Source organism: Pelobates fuscus, chromosome 7, assembly GCF_036172605.1.
Source record: "Pelobates fuscus isolate aPelFus1 chromosome 7, aPelFus1.pri, whole genome shotgun sequence".
Lineage (NCBI taxonomy): Eukaryota > Metazoa > Chordata > Amphibia > Anura > Pelobatidae > Pelobates > Pelobates fuscus.
In genome coordinates this window covers 16,072,096-16,090,348 of record NC_086323.1, presented here as the reverse complement: position 1 = coordinate 16,090,348, position 18,253 = coordinate 16,072,096, and the positions used below count along the sequence as shown (strand labels likewise).

The 18,253-nt window shown below is 43.4% G+C and overlaps 1 protein-coding gene across 2 annotated transcripts in view; it reads right to left on the bottom strand.

The window, feature by feature from the left end:
* The window catches only part of LOC134568970 (von Willebrand factor C domain-containing protein 2-like), a 46,447-nt gene that overhangs the window by 3,289 nt on the left and 24,905 nt on the right, over positions 1-18,253 (bottom strand). For both annotated transcript variants that reach the window (XR_010084074.1, XM_063427726.1), the window contains exon 2: positions 66-195. Coding sequence is in view for 1 of the 2 variants with exons in the window: in XM_063427726.1 (XP_063283796.1) it covers positions 66-195 (130 nt within the window). In the remaining variant the exon portion in view is untranslated. The remainder of the gene's footprint in view (positions 1-65; positions 196-18,253) is intronic.

Here is an 18,253-nt window from a genome sequence, read left to right as displayed (position 1 = left end):
CGTGTGTGTGTGTATATATATATATATGTTCCCAATCTTCTGTGTTAGTTACTGTATTTACTGACCGTCTTTACAGCGGGGACAACACTCTCCCTTCTCGTACACAGGGTTGACGCAGGGAGGAGGCGCGCAGTCGGCTACCAGGCAACGTGCAATTCCATCCAGGTCACACGTACACTGCTCACACTCTGACGGCTGGGGACAAAACAGAAATATTACAGATTAGCAGAGTAAAATCATCTCTAGACCTTTTCCTGCTGTAACCATTCTTGTTTCCAACTGCCTTAAATGGAAAATACAAATATAAAGGTAAATACATGTTTAGCCACAAGATGGCAGTCTTTCCCAACATACACTTTTCTCCTGCTTTTAGGTAGGAAAATTTTGTTGGAATTTTAAAGAAAATCCGTCAGGTCCAAAACCACTTTATCTCTTTTTAAAGAGCATGTAATCACATCGCTACATTGTGCTATAAGTTTTGCTTATGCATAGATTGGGTGAAAACCTATTTTAAAATATATTTTTTTCTCCAACCTGTCAATCCTTTCTTTGTCCTAGATTCTGTGCCAAGGAATTGATTGACAAAGGACAGTAGAAGAGACCTCCCACAGGCAGTCCTTCTGCTCTCCACCCATAGCAACCACTGCATATGCCCTGTGGTTGCTACGCAGGGTGATCATATTTACCATGTTTTCTGGGACACATATCACGTATACATATCAACAGGCAGCACATAAAAAGGGTAGCCATGTAGTATGCAGAATTCAGAAGAAGGTGTATTAGATTAAAAAGCAAATAGGCAGAATATGCATTATACACACTGCAGGGCAGCCCCTTTCATGCTTTTTCATAAACATGAGAAACTCATGTTTCCCTGTAAACATGGTGGATCTGGTCACCCTGTTGATACGGTAACTCCCCAACCGACGCTACTAGCAGACGATGCTGGCAATGAAGCCAGCTTGGTTGGCATCACGGAGGAGGTTTGTCCTTCTCTGGGAAGCGTCCCCAATTAGGGCAAATCAGTGAAGAGAGCAGGAAGAGCAAAGGTGGACCGGAGGTGGGCGTTACAGAGGGACAGCAGACACTGAGGTAAGTGACGGCACACTCCCTTTAAGGTAAGGGACCCTTTAAGCACCATAACCACTACAGCGTCCACATTGCATTGGTGACTGAGAGGGTCCCCTAGAATAAGCATTTGCCCCCAACAATGCTGTTTTTTCACATACTATATATACAGCCTAGCTGGATATTTTTCCAAATCAGCTATTGTTCAACAAAATGTTCATTTTGTATTTTAATTCACGATAGTGTTAGTGTGTTAGTGTTTGTGCAGGATTACCTGTGACTGGTGGGGAGACAATACAGGAATCTCCTGTTACCTGGTGCCCCCTGCAGTGAATTGGAGGTCTGTTAGCCATTCTGGGAGAGTTCAGGATCCGATGGATAAATAAACTATCAGTTTAGTTTGTGGTGACATTAATCATTTTTTTGATTTTGATTTTTCAAAAAATGGTTATTTTGATTGCCCAGTTAATTGGTAGACTTGCTTTTAGAATGCATAAAAAAAAAGTACATTTACTGTAAGTAAAATAAGTATAATTTATTTTGTTTATTCTGTTTAGTATGTGTTTTGCTTTAAAAGACATAATATGAAAGTCTTCCACTGTTTTCCGTTTCAATGAAGTTGCTGTTTTCACTTAGTAGTGTTTTACAAAAAACCCGTTTTATAAAAAGTACCGGAAAATCGACTAATTTGAATCAATACTGTGTTTTGACTACTTTATAGTATACTTTATTTGTCTTTAGGTCTCCGATGTCTCTGGATCTATTAAATAAACCTACAAACGGTTAGATTTAGTAAGAAGTGTAAATTTAAAGCGTTTAAACACTTTTTCTTTTTTATGGAGTCCATTCATCAACTTGAGAACGGGACTCAGAGACCCTTGTTGGAGATTCCCGTTTGATCTCCCACTGATACCTGAATCCATCCTTAGATATTATTTGAGGATTAAAAAAAAAGCTTGTGTTTTGGGTGACTTAGAACACAACTTATTACATATATCAAAATATTACAAAAGTAAAATATTCCTCATAATATTAAAACATTTTAAATGTTTAGACAAAAACACAAAATCAAGGCCTAACCGTCTTTTACTGATACTCTTTCAATGTGCGAGACTCATCCTTAATAAGATACCCCAATCCGCCTTCTGCTTGAAAGGTTTGATCAGGATTTTAAAAAAAGAAACTGGTACACGGCAGCTCCGAGTACGGGACCAGCTAAACCTCGCATTTCAGCGATCAAAAGTCTGGGACCCGAAAACCGGTCCCCCGGCCACCAGCACCATGGGGGAAAAGGCAGTTCCCAGCCCCGGTTCCCAAGATATTGGCACTTTTCTGCGGCAGGCACAGCGGCAAGTACCCGCCAAGATGGCGCCGAGAGAGGCCTATGCCTCCCAATCCTCAGATGAAGAGAGTATACCTGACTCTGTTCCCGCTCCCGGGAGGACGCAAAAATCACATTCCTGCCGCCTCACGAACTAGGGGACGCGGCACCAGCTACAAAGGCCGACATAAAGGCACTGATGCAGGAAATTAAGGCGATGTTCGACGCGGACATGGCGCAAGTTCGAGGTGAGGTCTCGACGCTCACTGGCCGCGTGGGGTCAATTGAAGAGTCCCTTAAGAGCACCAGGGTGGCGCAAGCGGCCACGGATGCCACATTGGGGTCCTTGCAAAAGCAATGTGCAACACTGTCGGCCCAAATGGCCAGCATGGAGGACAAGGCAAAGGCTAGGAATTTGCGGATCAGAGGTGTGCCGGAAATGATCACCAATATGGAACTGCCACATTATTGCATGAGGCTCATAGCCACGTTGCTGGTCCCAAAGCAGGCAAAGCAAGTAGGGATGGACTCCTGCTTTCGTCTCCCCAAAGCGACCAAGGCACCCCGGGAAGCACCACGAGACGTACTCATTAAATTTATTCGAGACTCAGACCGAGGGATGGGAGCTGCAAAAGGCTCACCTACAGTTACCTTTGAGGGTGATACCCTAACGCTATACAGAGACCTATCCAGACAGACCCTCACGTGGCGCAGATCCCTCCGTCCCGTCACCCTGCAGCTAAGAGAGAACTCCGTCCCTTATAAATGGGGCCCGCATCGCCTCGTAACGGAACATGCCGGGAAGCAGATCGCCATGTCTCATGTATCTGAGGCCAGGGGCGTATTAGCCGCGAGGCAATCAAGGCATTTGCCTTGGGCGGCATTTTCCAGGGGGCGGCAAAAAAAGCCGCCCCCCAAATGCCCAAGGCAAATGTCTTGTTAGCCTTGCGGCTAACAGACATGCTGGGCTGCTGCTTGGCGGTCGGGCGGCGCTGCTGGGCGGGCGGCGAGGGAGCACTTCCTATGAGCTGTCTGCTCAGCTCCCTCGCGCGCCGCACAGTGAGGCTGGGAGCCTCACTGTGCGGCGCGCGAGGGAGCTGAGCAGACAGCTCAGAGGAAGTGCTCCCTCGCCGCCCGCCCAGCAGCGCCGCCCGACCGCCCAGCAGCCACTGGACCACCAGGGAAAAAAGAAGCCCCCCCCCCAGCATTCCCAAAGGTAAGGAGGCTGGGGGGGGTTAATGTTAAAAAAGCCACTAATGTGAGTGTCTGTTAGTGAGTGTGAGTGTGTGAGTGTCTGTTAGTGAGTGTGTCTGTTAGTGAGTGTGAGTGTGTGTGTCTGTTAGTGAGTGTGAGTGTGTGTGTGTCTGTTAGTGAGTGTGTGTGTGTGTCTGTTAGTGAGTGTGTGTGTGTGTGTGTGTGTGTCTGTTAGTGTGTGTCTGTTAGTGTGTTTGCCTGTGAGTGTGTGTGTGTGTGTGTGTGTGTGTGTCTGACCGTGTGTGTATGTTAGTGTGTGTGTCTGCTAGTGAGTGAGTGTGTGTCTGTTAGTGAGTGTCTGTTAGTGAGTGTCTGTTAGTGAGTGTGTTTGTCTGTTACTGAGTGTGAGTTTGTCTGTTACTGAGTGTGAGTTTGTCTGTTACTGAGTGTGAGTTTGTCTATTAGTGTGTGTGTTTCTGTTAGCGAGTGTGTGTTTCTGTTAGCTAGTGTATGCGTATCTGTCAGTGAATGTGTGTGTGTGTATTTAGAATGCGGGGCGGGGTAAAGGTTGGGTGGGGGTGGCGCGCGGGGGGGGGGGGGCGCCAGAGTTTTGTTCTGCCTAGGGCAGCACAAAACCAGGATACACCACTGTCTGAGGCGTCTACCTTCTTACAGTCGTTGGGACTTTCATTGCCGGCAGCACCTATGGGCGCCCGCCCGATATGGAACATGGAAGATATCACCCCGTTTGCACCCAGAGACATAGCACCGAGGGCGACAGGCTCCCTGACCTGAGACAAACACCTAGCGGACCTGTTACCTATAATTGATCTTCGTTAATCATTAATGCAGGCCTATGAATAACTCCTGTATCTAGTATATACATCAATTTTATGAGCGTCTGTTGTGTTTTTAGTTTAGTTCACTTTCACAGTTTACTTTCATAGCATTATTTCTAAAAATACTTGTATTTTAAAGATAGCTTGCAAAGTTTTAGCTTACGTAAACTATTGCATCTGGCTCTGTAAGCAGACAGCCTGAGATTCTGTTCAAGACGACCTCCCCCTCCCCTCCCATACTTAGCCGTCTAAGCGGCCACTGGCCATATACCCGAGTATTCCCATACCACCAACCAAGAGCTCGGGCAATTTCTTAGCCCCCACATCCTTAAGCTGGGCTCCTATAGCTGGCTACCTGCGCCCTCCAAATACGCAGCATCGAATAACTGTGATTAGCAAGAGGGGTTTTTGAGGTGAATTTCTACATGAAAACGAGTGGATCGGCAGGGGTGCAAATATATCCAATATGTGATGTCTATGTTAAATGTATTGTATACATCTGATACTCTATATACACCTGATGTAAAGCAAGTTTGAATTCTGCATACCCACAAAAATAAAGAATTACAAAAAAAAGAAAGAAAGAAACTGTGTTTATATTGGAATACACATGATAAAATAAATGTAACTGTGCATAATAGTATTGCTGTATTTGTTATAGAAGGAAAACGTTATTTGAAATGTTAGCACTTCTATAGAGTGGTAAAAGGCCGGGTCTTACTAATCTTACACAATGCTGGCTGTTGTGTATATATGTTTAGTGATTCGTCATTTCTGCCAACATTCCCAGATCTGGCAGGACAGTCCTGATTTGATGCCCCCGACCCACATCCTTGGATTTTTGAAGATAATTTATATGGGGACATTATAAAAAACATTACACTAAACACCCCAAAACAAAATGCAGCACAACCACATCATTATCCATTAAAATGGTCCCCCAGCTGGTACTGGCTAAGGCTAATTATCTCTGTGTGAGAGCAGCCACGGCATGCCCGCTGGCAGGACAACCTTTCAACCCTAAACAAGCACCTGCAGAGTTAGCACCCCACTTTTTTGGGATGAGGCTGCCACCTAATGTTCTTGTGGGGCCAGAGTTCCATCCCAACTTCATGATTTAATATCTCCCAGTGTCTGTAAGCATACCTCAGGGGGCACAGTGATCTCAAACTCTAAATGGATAGGACGAAGCTGGGTGATGTATTGGTGGAGGCAGTAATCTCCATTTTTCTTATAATATCCCACATTCTACATACTTATTGTATTCACCATGAACCAAGAAAGTCAATAGGATAGCTACATGTCCCCAGGATTATGTATTATGAAACAACAACAACGCATATTTGTCTCATGCTTTTCATGAGAGTAGGGGCATCAAACTGTAATTCTCCAGTGGGTATTAGACTACGCTTCCAATAATTCTCCCAACTCTATTTAATGCCATAAGTCAATTTCCCCACGATTACGCACAATGTTTCTCCCAGGATCGTTGGGCGAAATCCCATATCTCGTGATACATTTAATGGTTTTAGAAGAATCCTGCCCAAAATCAGTTGATGCCAGATTTAATTAATTCTCACTGTGGTAAAACCATAAATGGGCAGTCCCTGACTGAAGGAAGAAATATAAATAAGAATTAGTACCTCTTTAATCTCACTCATTGTGACACCTTCAAGAGGCCGCAGCGAATGTATCTGCCAACACCGGGCACCTGGCCATTTCTGACAAATTCCATTTTAGGAGTTTGGTAACCAGATCCCTTAATGCGATCCATATGGGTAAATTAAATTGCTATAGGGGAACAGCGGGCTTTGTCTTCATGTTATCCTTATTATAGGAGAGCTGAGAAACAGATGTTTGCTTTTTAGATACTGAAAGGAGCACATCTGCTGGGAAGCTTGACTTGCACACTACAATAAGGGGACGTTATTATAGTCATCAGGGGTGCAATCAAATATTCTCTCAGATTATTGAAGACACCCTGAAAATATAGAAATTTAGGATTTGGTCTCTATTTTTCAATTAAGTCCTTGATTTAATAATTTTGGATCAACATTTCAAAAGATTTAATGTTTTGAAAACAATTTTAATATTTTTTGATATATTGATATTTTTTTAACATATATTTTTAAAATCATTTTAAAATCAAGTGTATTCCAAAAATATTAAATTGAGCCCCAAGATATAGTAGTATAGCGACCCCTACCATGTTGTTTTGTTGGGCTGTATTTTGTATAAACCTGTGTGATGACATCCTTCGTCCAAGCACCAACATTCTAGGGCAGACATTGTAACCCTCCCCAGGATGTTGTTGAACTACAAGTTCCTAGTTTGTCTGGCCATGTGGGAGATGTAGGCCATCATCACCTGGCAGGGGAGGGATGGTGGAATTTGAGACCCCTACTCTAGGGGGGTATATTTAGTAAACTGGAGACCACTGACAGGGAAATTTAAAGTTTTAGGTCCAAATAGCCAAATGTAATAAATATCTGGAATGTATACTATTGCATTTCGATAGTGTGTTTGCAATTTCATTTTCATTTTGTCCCAATTCTAATTGTAGTGATTAAAGGAACACTATAGCGTTGCACCAATTTAGAGGGTCTCTCTGAGAAATAGCCAGGCTTCTCTAGTGACTCTCTGAGTGACGGCTACTAGAGGTTTTTAAACCATGCAGTGAAAACAATAAGTTTTGCAGAACGCCAATGTATTCAGTTGCAGGGTTAAAACTAGGGGGGAATTGCACCCAGACCACTTCGTTGACATAAATTGATCTGGGTGCTTATAGTGTCCCTTTAAACTTTTTACGGTTAACCCTTGCCAAATGTTCAGTGGAAACTGTGATTTTCTCACGCCTCGATGTAACTTGGGGAAAGATCACATTGTTGAGCCGCATCAATTCATCTGAAAAGCTGAGTGCTGCCAGTTGTGGCACGTTGTTTTAGCTCGTCTGGGTGTTTGTGAGAACCTGGAAGCTAACGTTCTATAAGAAAGAGTATGGATGAATAGGAAGAGATACGTATGGGATTGTTCTAATTGCCTGAATGTTTGAAGAACACGTTACTCTTAATGCCTGCGCGCTGTATAAATTCATAGCGGCCATTCACGGTGGTCCTGGAGTTACGAAACACATCGAAGAGAAAGAAACAAAGTCTGTTTCTTTCATTTACAGAATTGGCTTTTTTATTTCACTACGTGTTCCACTCGAATTTTAAAGGCGCAATAAATGCTACTTATAAAGTGTGCTCATAAAGAGACTTCCTAATACAGCGGAGAGGCGACTGTGAGATAGAAAAAAATGATTTAAGGTACATTTTCATTCACAGATCTAGAGGCAATATTGGACGTGACCCCTATAACTCCACCATTTTTGTTGCTTTTTGTATAAAATTTTTACTTACTTGATAATGAACTACAAAATAAGCAGAAAAAACATGGGTTATATTCTTAACAGAGTTACCATTTACTATGGTAATATATAGAAACTGCTTCATTGAAGTCTACGGGAAAACTGCTATTCAGTATGTAGAGGAAACCCTAACTAAGCAAATCCAGCCCTAATTGTTTATAAAAATGAAATCTACACAGTTTTATCTGTTAGCCATCTTCTTTCATTTTGCTTCCCCCAACATTTAAGAAATGTCCAAAATCTATTTCAGCCAGTCACGGATCTCCTTACACACATATGAGAGCAGCCGTAAACATGAGTGTGTGGGATGTCATGCTCCCATGTGCTTCCAGTGAATTCAATGATAGCACCACAGCAATACTGCTTTAATTATTCCAAAATTTGCCCAGAGTTCCTCGTAATTGCAATGTGAAACACCAACAAACATTCTTCTGTGAATGAATAAGTGACCGTGTTCCCACGGACCTTCAGCAGATCCAAACAGACCTCCTCCATCAGTAAATCTATTGTCACAATTCACTTTTATCAAACGTTTGGTCATCCTGAGCAGGTCTCCATCTGTGGACTTCATACTAATGAAGAAGGGGGTTCTGAGAAAGTGTCCGTGTAGATGTGGAATTAGGCTAGGTTTCTTTTTATTCAGAGTTGTTTCCGCTGTTCCACGTTATACGTGGTGCATGGACATTTTCCTGCTTTGCATCTATATTATTCTCTAATAAATCATAACATTTATGGGGATTATGGGTGGATTTGGTGGCATCAGTTAAGTGCGGTCTAGTGATGTTTTTTGAGTGTTTACATAAAACCTAATGAAAGATCAAGCACTTAGAACCGAATTACTCATAAGACGTCATAGGTGTCAATGTCTGAGCCTGAATCTCTAGTTTTGGCTCTGAGGGGGGCCTCCTTGAGCCAGAAGGGATATCAAAAGATCTCTCTGCTTAGCCCTGTGCCCCTCTCACATACTTGAGGTAGCATTTTGCCTTACAAGCTTACTGGCGGCCCAACAGTTCTCCATGACTCAGAGCGTCGGGGCCATGATCTGAGTTACCAACTGAGTGCTCGACCACAAGGTAGCTCCTTAAGTGATCTGCAACCGATTGAGGTGTAGACCACAATGCTCCCCCACTGGACAACTAGGTATCCCCCCAGCTCTCCAGCATACCTCCAGGGGACCACCAGGGATTACACCTCCCTCTTGCACTCAGACACTACTCACACAACACTGACTGAACAAAGTCCAGGGCTTTAGAACGGGGCCCAAATCTAGCATACGGCTTAGGGCCCTGGAAATCTTAAAACGTCTCTACTAGCACCACTGAACTATTCATATTGCTATTTAGTAAGTGATATGTTATATTCGTTTCCATCAGTTGTGGTGGCAGCACGTTTGTAGTCCTCCTCATATGAATATAGCTACTGGTTAATGTACTCTATTAGCAATGTAAAATATTGGGTTCCCTTAAAGTGAGACTAGTTACTTACCTAGAGCACCAGGAATGTTGCCAAACCTAATTATAACCTAAGAGTATTTCAGCTGACATTGTCCATGTCTATTACACACCACCAAAGTTGGGTTATACCATACGGCTCCAAGCCCATATCCTGCCCACACAGCCTTTCTAATTTAAAAGCGGTTTGTATTTTAGGGTAAAAGGAAGCTCTTCCTGATGATTGTTACCTGGGATGTAAATTTGGTCCTGGTCACAAATATAGGTTTTAGCATTATAGAAACACTAAATCACCAAGTTGTCTGAATGTAAAATACCTGCATTATCTGTCTATTGATTGGTACACTGACATACAGATATATATTACCTCTCTCGTAGACATGGACTTTGTCAGTAAGCCACTCCATTTCTCCTGGAATGAGGGTCCACTTCAAACACACAGCTACCCAAATTTCACTAATTGCTTTGATCTACAAGGTCTGAGTCCAGCCATTGTTAATATAACGAGAGTGGTTTGCGCGAAATCGATTTACCTGGCAGCCAAGGAGAGTGGACTGGAAGGCACATGCGTGAACAATGACGACTTCACTGTACTCGTCTAGACGTCGCTGAGTGGGCATGTGTACTGTGTGACTGTCACTTTCAAAATGACTGAGCGAGCAGAGCAAGGAATCTGCATCAAATTTTGCGTTAAGCTTGAATAGTCCTCCACGGAAACTATTCAGAGGATTCAGAAAAGTGTGGCACAAATGTTTCAAAGATGGTCGAGAATCTGTTGAAAGATTTGGTGCCCTGTGACTTCTGGCTTTTCCCAAAACTAAAATCACCTTTGAAAGGGAAGAGATTTCAGACCGTCGATGAGATTCAGGTAAATACGACGAGGCAGCTCATGGCGATTCCAACAAAGGACTTTGCACAGTGTTTTGAGCAGTGGAAGAGACGCTGGGAATACTGTGTGTCTACTTTGAAGGGGGCTAAAGTGCCATTGACCTACGTACAATGTATCTTCAATAAATATCTCTATTGTTCATATTACATGGCTGGATACTTTTTGGACAGACCTCGTATACATATTTCAAAATATCCAGGATTAGATAGATCAACAGACAGACATAGACAGACAGACAAACATATAGATAGACAGACTGATAGACCGACCACACAAACAGAAAACAAAAACAAGAAGCGATTGTTCTTTTCCAAAGATAACCCTCTCAAGGGGGCAGAAAAACATCAAATTTAGAATTGACTTGATTCGCTGATGAAGAAATCACTTTTTTTGCAGAACCCTCAGGAGAGGTGATATTGAACAAGCGTTCTAAGTGGTTCTCTGATGTCCTTCCTTGTTGGATCCTGTGCAACTTATACAGCTGGAAATAATTAACCTTGGAGAGCCGATGAATTTTCCCACCAAGCAGGAAATCTCATTAAAGGGCTTATTTAAACAACGGTGTATAGCCATTGCCCCGGAAAGGGGCCTATTTATTAACCCCTTCATTTCTTCACGGTACGGTATATTGCATTACAGGCATTAAGGGTTAAACAGACAGTGGAATTTTTGTTCCAAACTATAATACAATTTGAGACTATTTTGCTGTTGGATCTTTTTAAACAGAAAAAGCAATTCATTATTCCATGGTCCCACGAAAACATCTATAAATCATCTTCCAGTGGCGTCCTTATGGGGATGATTTGAGCAGGGTGCAGCATGAGGCCCTCCCATGGTACAAGTTTAATTTCTTTTGTTCTTTTAAAAGCCCTCTGTGGCGACAAGCATTATATTCTAGCATTAATGTCAAAAGATGGTTAGGGCATCATCAAAGTATAATCCCAATATCTGGCATCTCGGGTACACTGGTCGCTTGCCCAATCACATTACGGTCACTATTTGAAGCAACTGAATGGGCAGGAAAGATCGCTGTGGGCTCCAAGAGGTGGTAATCACAGTGGTATCCCAGCACACCCAGCAGAATGCTATATACAACCAGGTCCAGCTCATCCTGGCATGGGTTTACAGAAATATTAGCATAAGATTTGTTTGAATCATGGGATGCATAGATAGCATAAACACACGATACTACAGCAGTATTGTGTACAAATTGTTATTTTAACAAGCATTCAAATTTAGAAAAAAATATCTTAATTTACACAATATTTATAATTCATTTACATAAATATAGTGAAATAAAAAAACGCCTTATATGGTGTAATTGCAATATTTCACACAGAGTCTGAAATATTAGCGTTACGATTTCTCACATACAGTAAGTATGACAAAATGTGTATATATATATATATATAAACGCACACATTCCTAGCTTATAGGTATTTGTAAGGAGAGCCTGAAGGCATAACTAACAGTACAGCTTATTAAATATGGCCAGAGAATGTAAAAATAATGTCTGAATAAATCCAATGAATACAGCTAGATCATATATGAAGTATTGCAGCAATCTGCCTCAATCTCTTTAAAGGAACACTATAGTTACCTAAATTACTTTAGCTAAATAAAGCAGTTTTAGTGTATAGATCATTCCCCTGCAATTTCACTGCTCAATTCACTTGCAGGCAGCGGTGTTTGGGCGTCGACCGCATGGAACTAAAATCGAACACGGAAACTCCCGAACACCACTGAACTTTGACGAACGCCTGCTTCCTTCCCAAACATGTCAGGATAGCGCCATTTGTTAGGTGTTAACCATACGAACAAATGCTACCAACAAGCCAGAGTGTGCGTTCAGTATTTCTTTCGCATGGAACTCCCAAAGTTGACCGGCAAAAGCACAAAATGCCCTGGAACTGTTTTGGGCATAGGACCATGTGTGTGGCCGGTCAGAACTTTACCCCGGTGGCGTTTTGGCTGTGTTTGGATATGGTTACCCCGTTGGCGTTTCGGTTTTCGGATATGTTGGGCACTCAGATCCAGGCTATCCGGGGATGTATAAACTATAGGGGGAACCCTATGCGAAATGTGTATTTTTGTGTGTTTTCTATAATTTTTAATTTTATGCTTAGACATGGTGACATGACATTTTGGGGACAATTTTTGTGTGTGTATATGGGAGTGTCCTGGGCGTGTTTACTGTGTCCCTGTATTGTATAAAAGCAGGCCATGGAGCCTGGATTAAACAGATCGTTCTACCCCTTCATTAAGTCTAGGCTAATGTTTGGGGGATTGGGAGCACTGTATTCACTACTTTAATCACTACTGCGCTTGGGACTTGGGAGATCCTTCATGGATATATTCAGCTGGAGTATTGGGATCGTTATAGTGGGCATCTTTAGTGTGATAAAATATCTCCTTAATTAAAGAGCATCTTCCACTGTCTGGGGATTCTGCATAATTTGCCAAGGCCCCCTGAGGGTGGCATCACCACTGGTGGTATAGTGGACAGCAGGGAAAGGAATAGTGAAATTTACTTACCTGAGCCTGTCTCTCGCGGGTGCTGCCATGTTCTTCCAGACGGTCCTTTTCTGAAGTGTCAGAAGCGTGAGAGTGCAGCATTGAGGTCTATGGAGGATCTGGTGAGACAGCAGGATCCTCCATAGATACAGCTAATATCTCTGCAGCCGTCACTGATGAGGGCTGAGACATTGACACTTCTACGCTTGGGTAGCTCCTCTCAGTGTCTAGAAGTGTCAGGTTTAGGAAGTATATTGAGACAAAGTAGCCCCTGCTTTCTCCTAGTCCAGGGGTAGGCAACCTTCGGCACTGCAGATGTTGTGGACTACATCCTCCATAATGCTCTTACACCAATAATGCTAGCAAAGCATCATGGGAGGTGTAGTCAGTGGTGTACATACCAGGGCATACCAGGGAGGTGTAGTCAGTGGTGTACATACCAGGGGGCCCGGCCGCCCTGCGACCTGGTATGTAGCCACTGTGGCCAGCCTCTTCTCCTGGGGGGCCCAGGAGCCGGCCACCTCAGGGCCCCCCGAGGCTGGCCCTTGTGTCACCCGGCGGGCGCACGAGGGAGCACTCTCCCTGGCTGAGTGCTCCCTCTTCAGCTCCCTCGTACACCGCACTGATGCCGGAGCCGGAAGATGATGCCGCGCGAGGGAGCTGAAGAGGGAGCACTCAGCCAGGGAGAGTGCTCTTTCGCGCGCCCGCCAGCCTGCCCGCCGGGTGACACCACTGGACCCCAGGGAATCCCCTCAGCACTCCCGCAGGTAAGGAGGCTGGGGGGATTAAATTAAAAAAAAAAGTGTGTGTGTGTGTTAGTGTTAGTGTGTGTGTTAGTGTTAGTGTGTGTTACTGAGTGTGTGTCTGTTAGTGAGTCTGTTTGATGTCTGTTAGTGAGTGTGTGTTTGTCAGTGAGAGTGCATGTTTTGTAAGTGAGTGTGTATGTATGTGTCACGACTACTAGTGTGGTCCAGCATGCAGAAACTATGTAAACATATACATAGACAAGAAAAGGAAAATAAAAGAACAGAGCGTAAACCGGACCTTAGAATGGCCGGACTAATACGCTAGAGGCAGAGAATGGTCAAAGGGAAAGCCGAGGTCAAGGAAGCCAGAAAATACACAATACTGTTTACACAAGCCAAGTCAGGGAAACCAGAATTCAGAATAACCAGGGAAAAGCCAAGATCAGGATACAAGGAAATCAGATTCACAAATATAAAGCACTCTCAGGAAACCAGGAACAGGAAACCACGACAGGGCAAGGTACTGGAGTGAGCTAGGGATTTAAATAACCCTCTCAAAGGTCTGATTGGTCAGAGGGCGACCTCTGACCCCAGAACGTGCATGCGCGTCGACATCGTGACGTCGCGCGCACGTCCGTATAAACTTTGGGGGCGGAGCAGAGTTTAGGCGTGACCACGCGGTCAGCGCCATTTTGGATCCGGGCGCTACGGTCGGAGGATGCGGAGAAGCGGTTGTCGGCTCGCCGGTGAGCAGGTAAGTTTGTGCCGTCGGCTAGACTGTGCCAGTCGGGCTTTGCCACGCGGCGAGCCGGCAACCGCAACAGTATGTCTGTCGCTGAGTGTGTCTCTGTCAGTAAATGTGTGTGTCTGTTAGCTAGTGTGTATGCGTCTGTTTGTGAGAGTGTGTGTGTCTTCAGCACTTACCTTTCTCCAGCGCCGGACTCCCTTGGGGCTGGGGATCCCTCCGCCTCTCAGCTCCGAATGCGCATCCGTGGCAAGAGCCACGCGCGCATTCAAACCGCCCATAGGAAAGCATTACTCAATGCTTTCCTATGGTCGTTCAGTGTCTTAGAATCGTGGAAGCGCATCTAGCGGCTGTCAATGAGACAGCCGCTAGAGGCTGGATTAACCCTCGTTAAAACATAGCAGTTTCTCGGAAACTGCTATGTTTTCAACTGCAGGGTTAAAACTAGAGGGACCTGGCACCCAGACCACTTCATTGAGCTGATGTGATCTGGGTGTCTGTAGTGGTCCTTTAAGTGTGTGTGCATCTGCATGCACTGGCGTACATACCGCGGTTGCAGGGGTCGCAGCCCTGCAACCCCTGCGACCAGGTGCCCGCCGCCATGTGTTCCGGCCCGCGCAGAGTAAGCGTGGGGGGGGGGGGGGGGGGGGGCGCACGGATCAATTTTCGCACCGTGGCCCCATGGGTCATGTGTACGCCACTGGGTGTAGTCCAAAACATCTGGAGTGCCGAAGGTTGCCTATGCCTGTCCTTGTCTATCTTTTGACTAGGTTTGAATTTCAATGAACTTCCAACACAGTCAGCGTGAGTATTTTATAAAGATTGTATCTGTATTAAATACTGATTTTGCAGGTGGAGGGTGGGGTGGGTAACAATGCCATTTTAATAAAGAATTTTAAAATATGACATATAGTAGCACGTCAACGGGTTAGAAAGGAGACTCTTCCTAGTGATATTGATTGCCAATTACAAATAACGAATGTAATCATATAAAGCAACACACCTGCATTATACCATCACATGCCATGCCGTGTTTACTGAACAAAATGTTCTTTGTACTATTGGACTTTTACTTTAAACAGTATGTTTTTGTCTTTATAATATATTGCAGAATCCAAAACACTAAGATCAAAACTCAGAGTCCGAGCCAAAAACAGTCTGTAGACGGAGGTAAGCCAAATCCATCCAATAAGCAGATGGCAAACGGTTGGTAAAAGACCAAAACTAAAGTCTGAGGACAGCCCTTTACTAAATCAGGAACTGCAAACTTAGACCAGGGGTAGGCTGGTCTACACTCCAGATGTTGTGGACTACACATTATGCTCTTACACCCATAAAGCTGTAAAATGATCACGGGAGATGTGACCCATAAAATCTGCATTGGCTACCCCTGTTTTAGACCAGAATTGCTAAAAGCTATGGAAAAATAGCTTAGTTGTACAATTATTCCAATTTCATTATTCTGTCTTTAACTTTCCCTTGTCAATCCAAAGAATAAACAGCTAAACCATTATATGTGAGATACAAAATATAATAATCGAGATATTAGCCGTCTCCTTAACCAAGCGGCCATTTTTACGAGATGCCACCATTGGTTTGCATGGTATAAACTTTTAGATCAGGTTTCTTTGCAGTGAGGGAAGGTGGATGAAGAGGCTACAAGTGAATAGGAATATTGGGGTGCAGAGCCTCCAGGATCCATGGGACTCTGGGAATGGCTGTCTCTACAAACCTCGCCATCTGTAATGTTACCGTACTGGCCTCCTGTGAGATTTTAAAAGTATCAAGGCAAAGACGTATCAAAGTGTCAAGCTCTGAAAAGCATTGAAAAGTTCTAAAAAAGCTGGGATACAATGGGACTGGTGTATATATTTTTTTCAGTGGTTTCACCTATTCAGAATCATGATGTATCACAATTCCTTTTAGTACCAAATGGACTACAAGACTTAATAACATACACCCAGGTTTTATTTACATATCGAACCAATCATTTGGGATTGTACACTTTTATTCTTTACACCTGTCCACGACCCATGATCGACAATCCCCGGACACAAATTGAATGAATGATTTTAATATTTAGGTTAAGTGCCTTTTGCCGTTTGTGCCGCTCTCCACAGACAATGCTAGAAGCGAAACTCTGGGAATTGTCCTGTTTTTTGATGAGGCTGATCATTTCCTGAAGATGCGCAACAAGAGGGATTTAAAGGTACGTGGCTAAATCCCTTTAGTTGCTCAGGGCCACGAGATAGCGCATTCATGTGTTGCCAGCAGCTCGTGAAAATTGCTACCAGACATCAATAAAAAGATCCCGGAACCCTTGCCGTGTGCATGTATCTTGGGAGTAATACAGGATGTGTGTATCGTTCTATAAACCTCGCCATCACAGTCAGGGAGAGAGATGCTGAGTGTGTAGAATAAAGCTGGACGGGGCTTAGTATGTGCAAATTACAGTTTCCACTTCAACAGACAGATCCAGTAATGAATTCTGACTCTACGCCAGGATTGTAATGCAGACAGGTCTCCTGGGGGAAGAACGTAGAATGCATATATGTGATGCACAAAAATATCTTAACTCCAAATATGGTGACATAAAAACACAGAAATATTTCACCCGGTATCGGCAATGCTAGTTCTGCCATATAAACCCGAAAGTTTTTTGGAATGCCCCTGTGTAGGTGACAGCGTCCCCGCCATGTGCTCGCAAAATCAATTGTATAGATTAAAAGATAAACGTGCCTGAAGTTTGAGGTGTAGTGTGCACAGACAGAGGCATGTACATGCACAAATCCCCCGAACTTCAGTGTCCCGTAAAGAAAGACGCAAGTGGGAGGGGTCAAAGGATGTGGGCCAGTCACACAAATTGCCCACTCAGGGCGGACCATATAGGGAGCACTGTTACATGGCTTTCTAATGGGTTCTAGTGCCCAGAGTGCAGTACTAGCATGTCTAATGATGCGCTTACATTACACTTTTTAGAGATAGTTTCATGGTGTCCCCAAAAGTGGGACACCAAAGAACAAAGTTGGCAGTACATGACACTCACATAAGGACTGTCACAACGAAATCAGGAATGTTGGGATGCCTGCATGCCCATGCTCCAACAATGCCTAACCCAGAATGCCATGTGTGTGGCTAGCCCCACTGTATTCTTGGATTGCGTATAGCCATGAGCTTCTTGTTCCCCAGAACAGTCATAGTTTATAACTCTATATACAATGTTTAAATCCATGTTTGCTAATGATGTGCCAAACACGTCTCAATCACAGATGGTGTAATATTCTCCCAAACATTGTTTTTCATGTACGTTATTCTTACATTTCAGCAAAATTGCCCAAAATGGGGGTTTTCGGGCTAACATTTTGCATTTTTTACCAGACCTCATGAAGTGTTAAAGAGTTCAGGATATCATTATTTAAATAATTATATAAATCCTAGTAGAATGCAGAAAATATTCTACTCTTGAACTGCAAATCAAGCCCTCCCCCTTATCCTAGTAGTACATTTAATACATAACTATACACTAAAAATGAAAAAAAAAACAAAAAACAAATGAAGGCTTTCTTCTATGATATCGTAACTGAGCTTGCAATTATGCATTCATTTTTTTTTTTTAATAGCAATTTAAAACAATAAAACCAAAAATAATTCCCATGTGCAATGTGACTGCATTACTTGTTAGCAGTGTTGCTGGAACATAGAACACTTTACCCAAATCATGTTTTTATGGATCGCAGTCTGTCCAAAATCCCATAAGCACCATATATAACATGACTGATTTAACAAGATCCAACTTGTCAGTCTAAGTCTGAACTGATCTGTGTGTAGCCCTCCCTGTACGGTAACTAGATCAGCTGCTAAATTAATGGACGCCTTTAAAAAACAAACAAAAAAAAACGTTGATTTTAGGGCTGCGTTTTAACTAGAATGTGTGTTTTGCAGACGCCCCTATAACAACCCTAGTTCCCGTTAATCACCTGGGCACACAAATAGCAATTAAAAGTTTTCATTGTTTATTCCACTGGGTCCGTAATCTCTATCGTTGCAAATAGATATTGGTTGTACACTTACAATGTT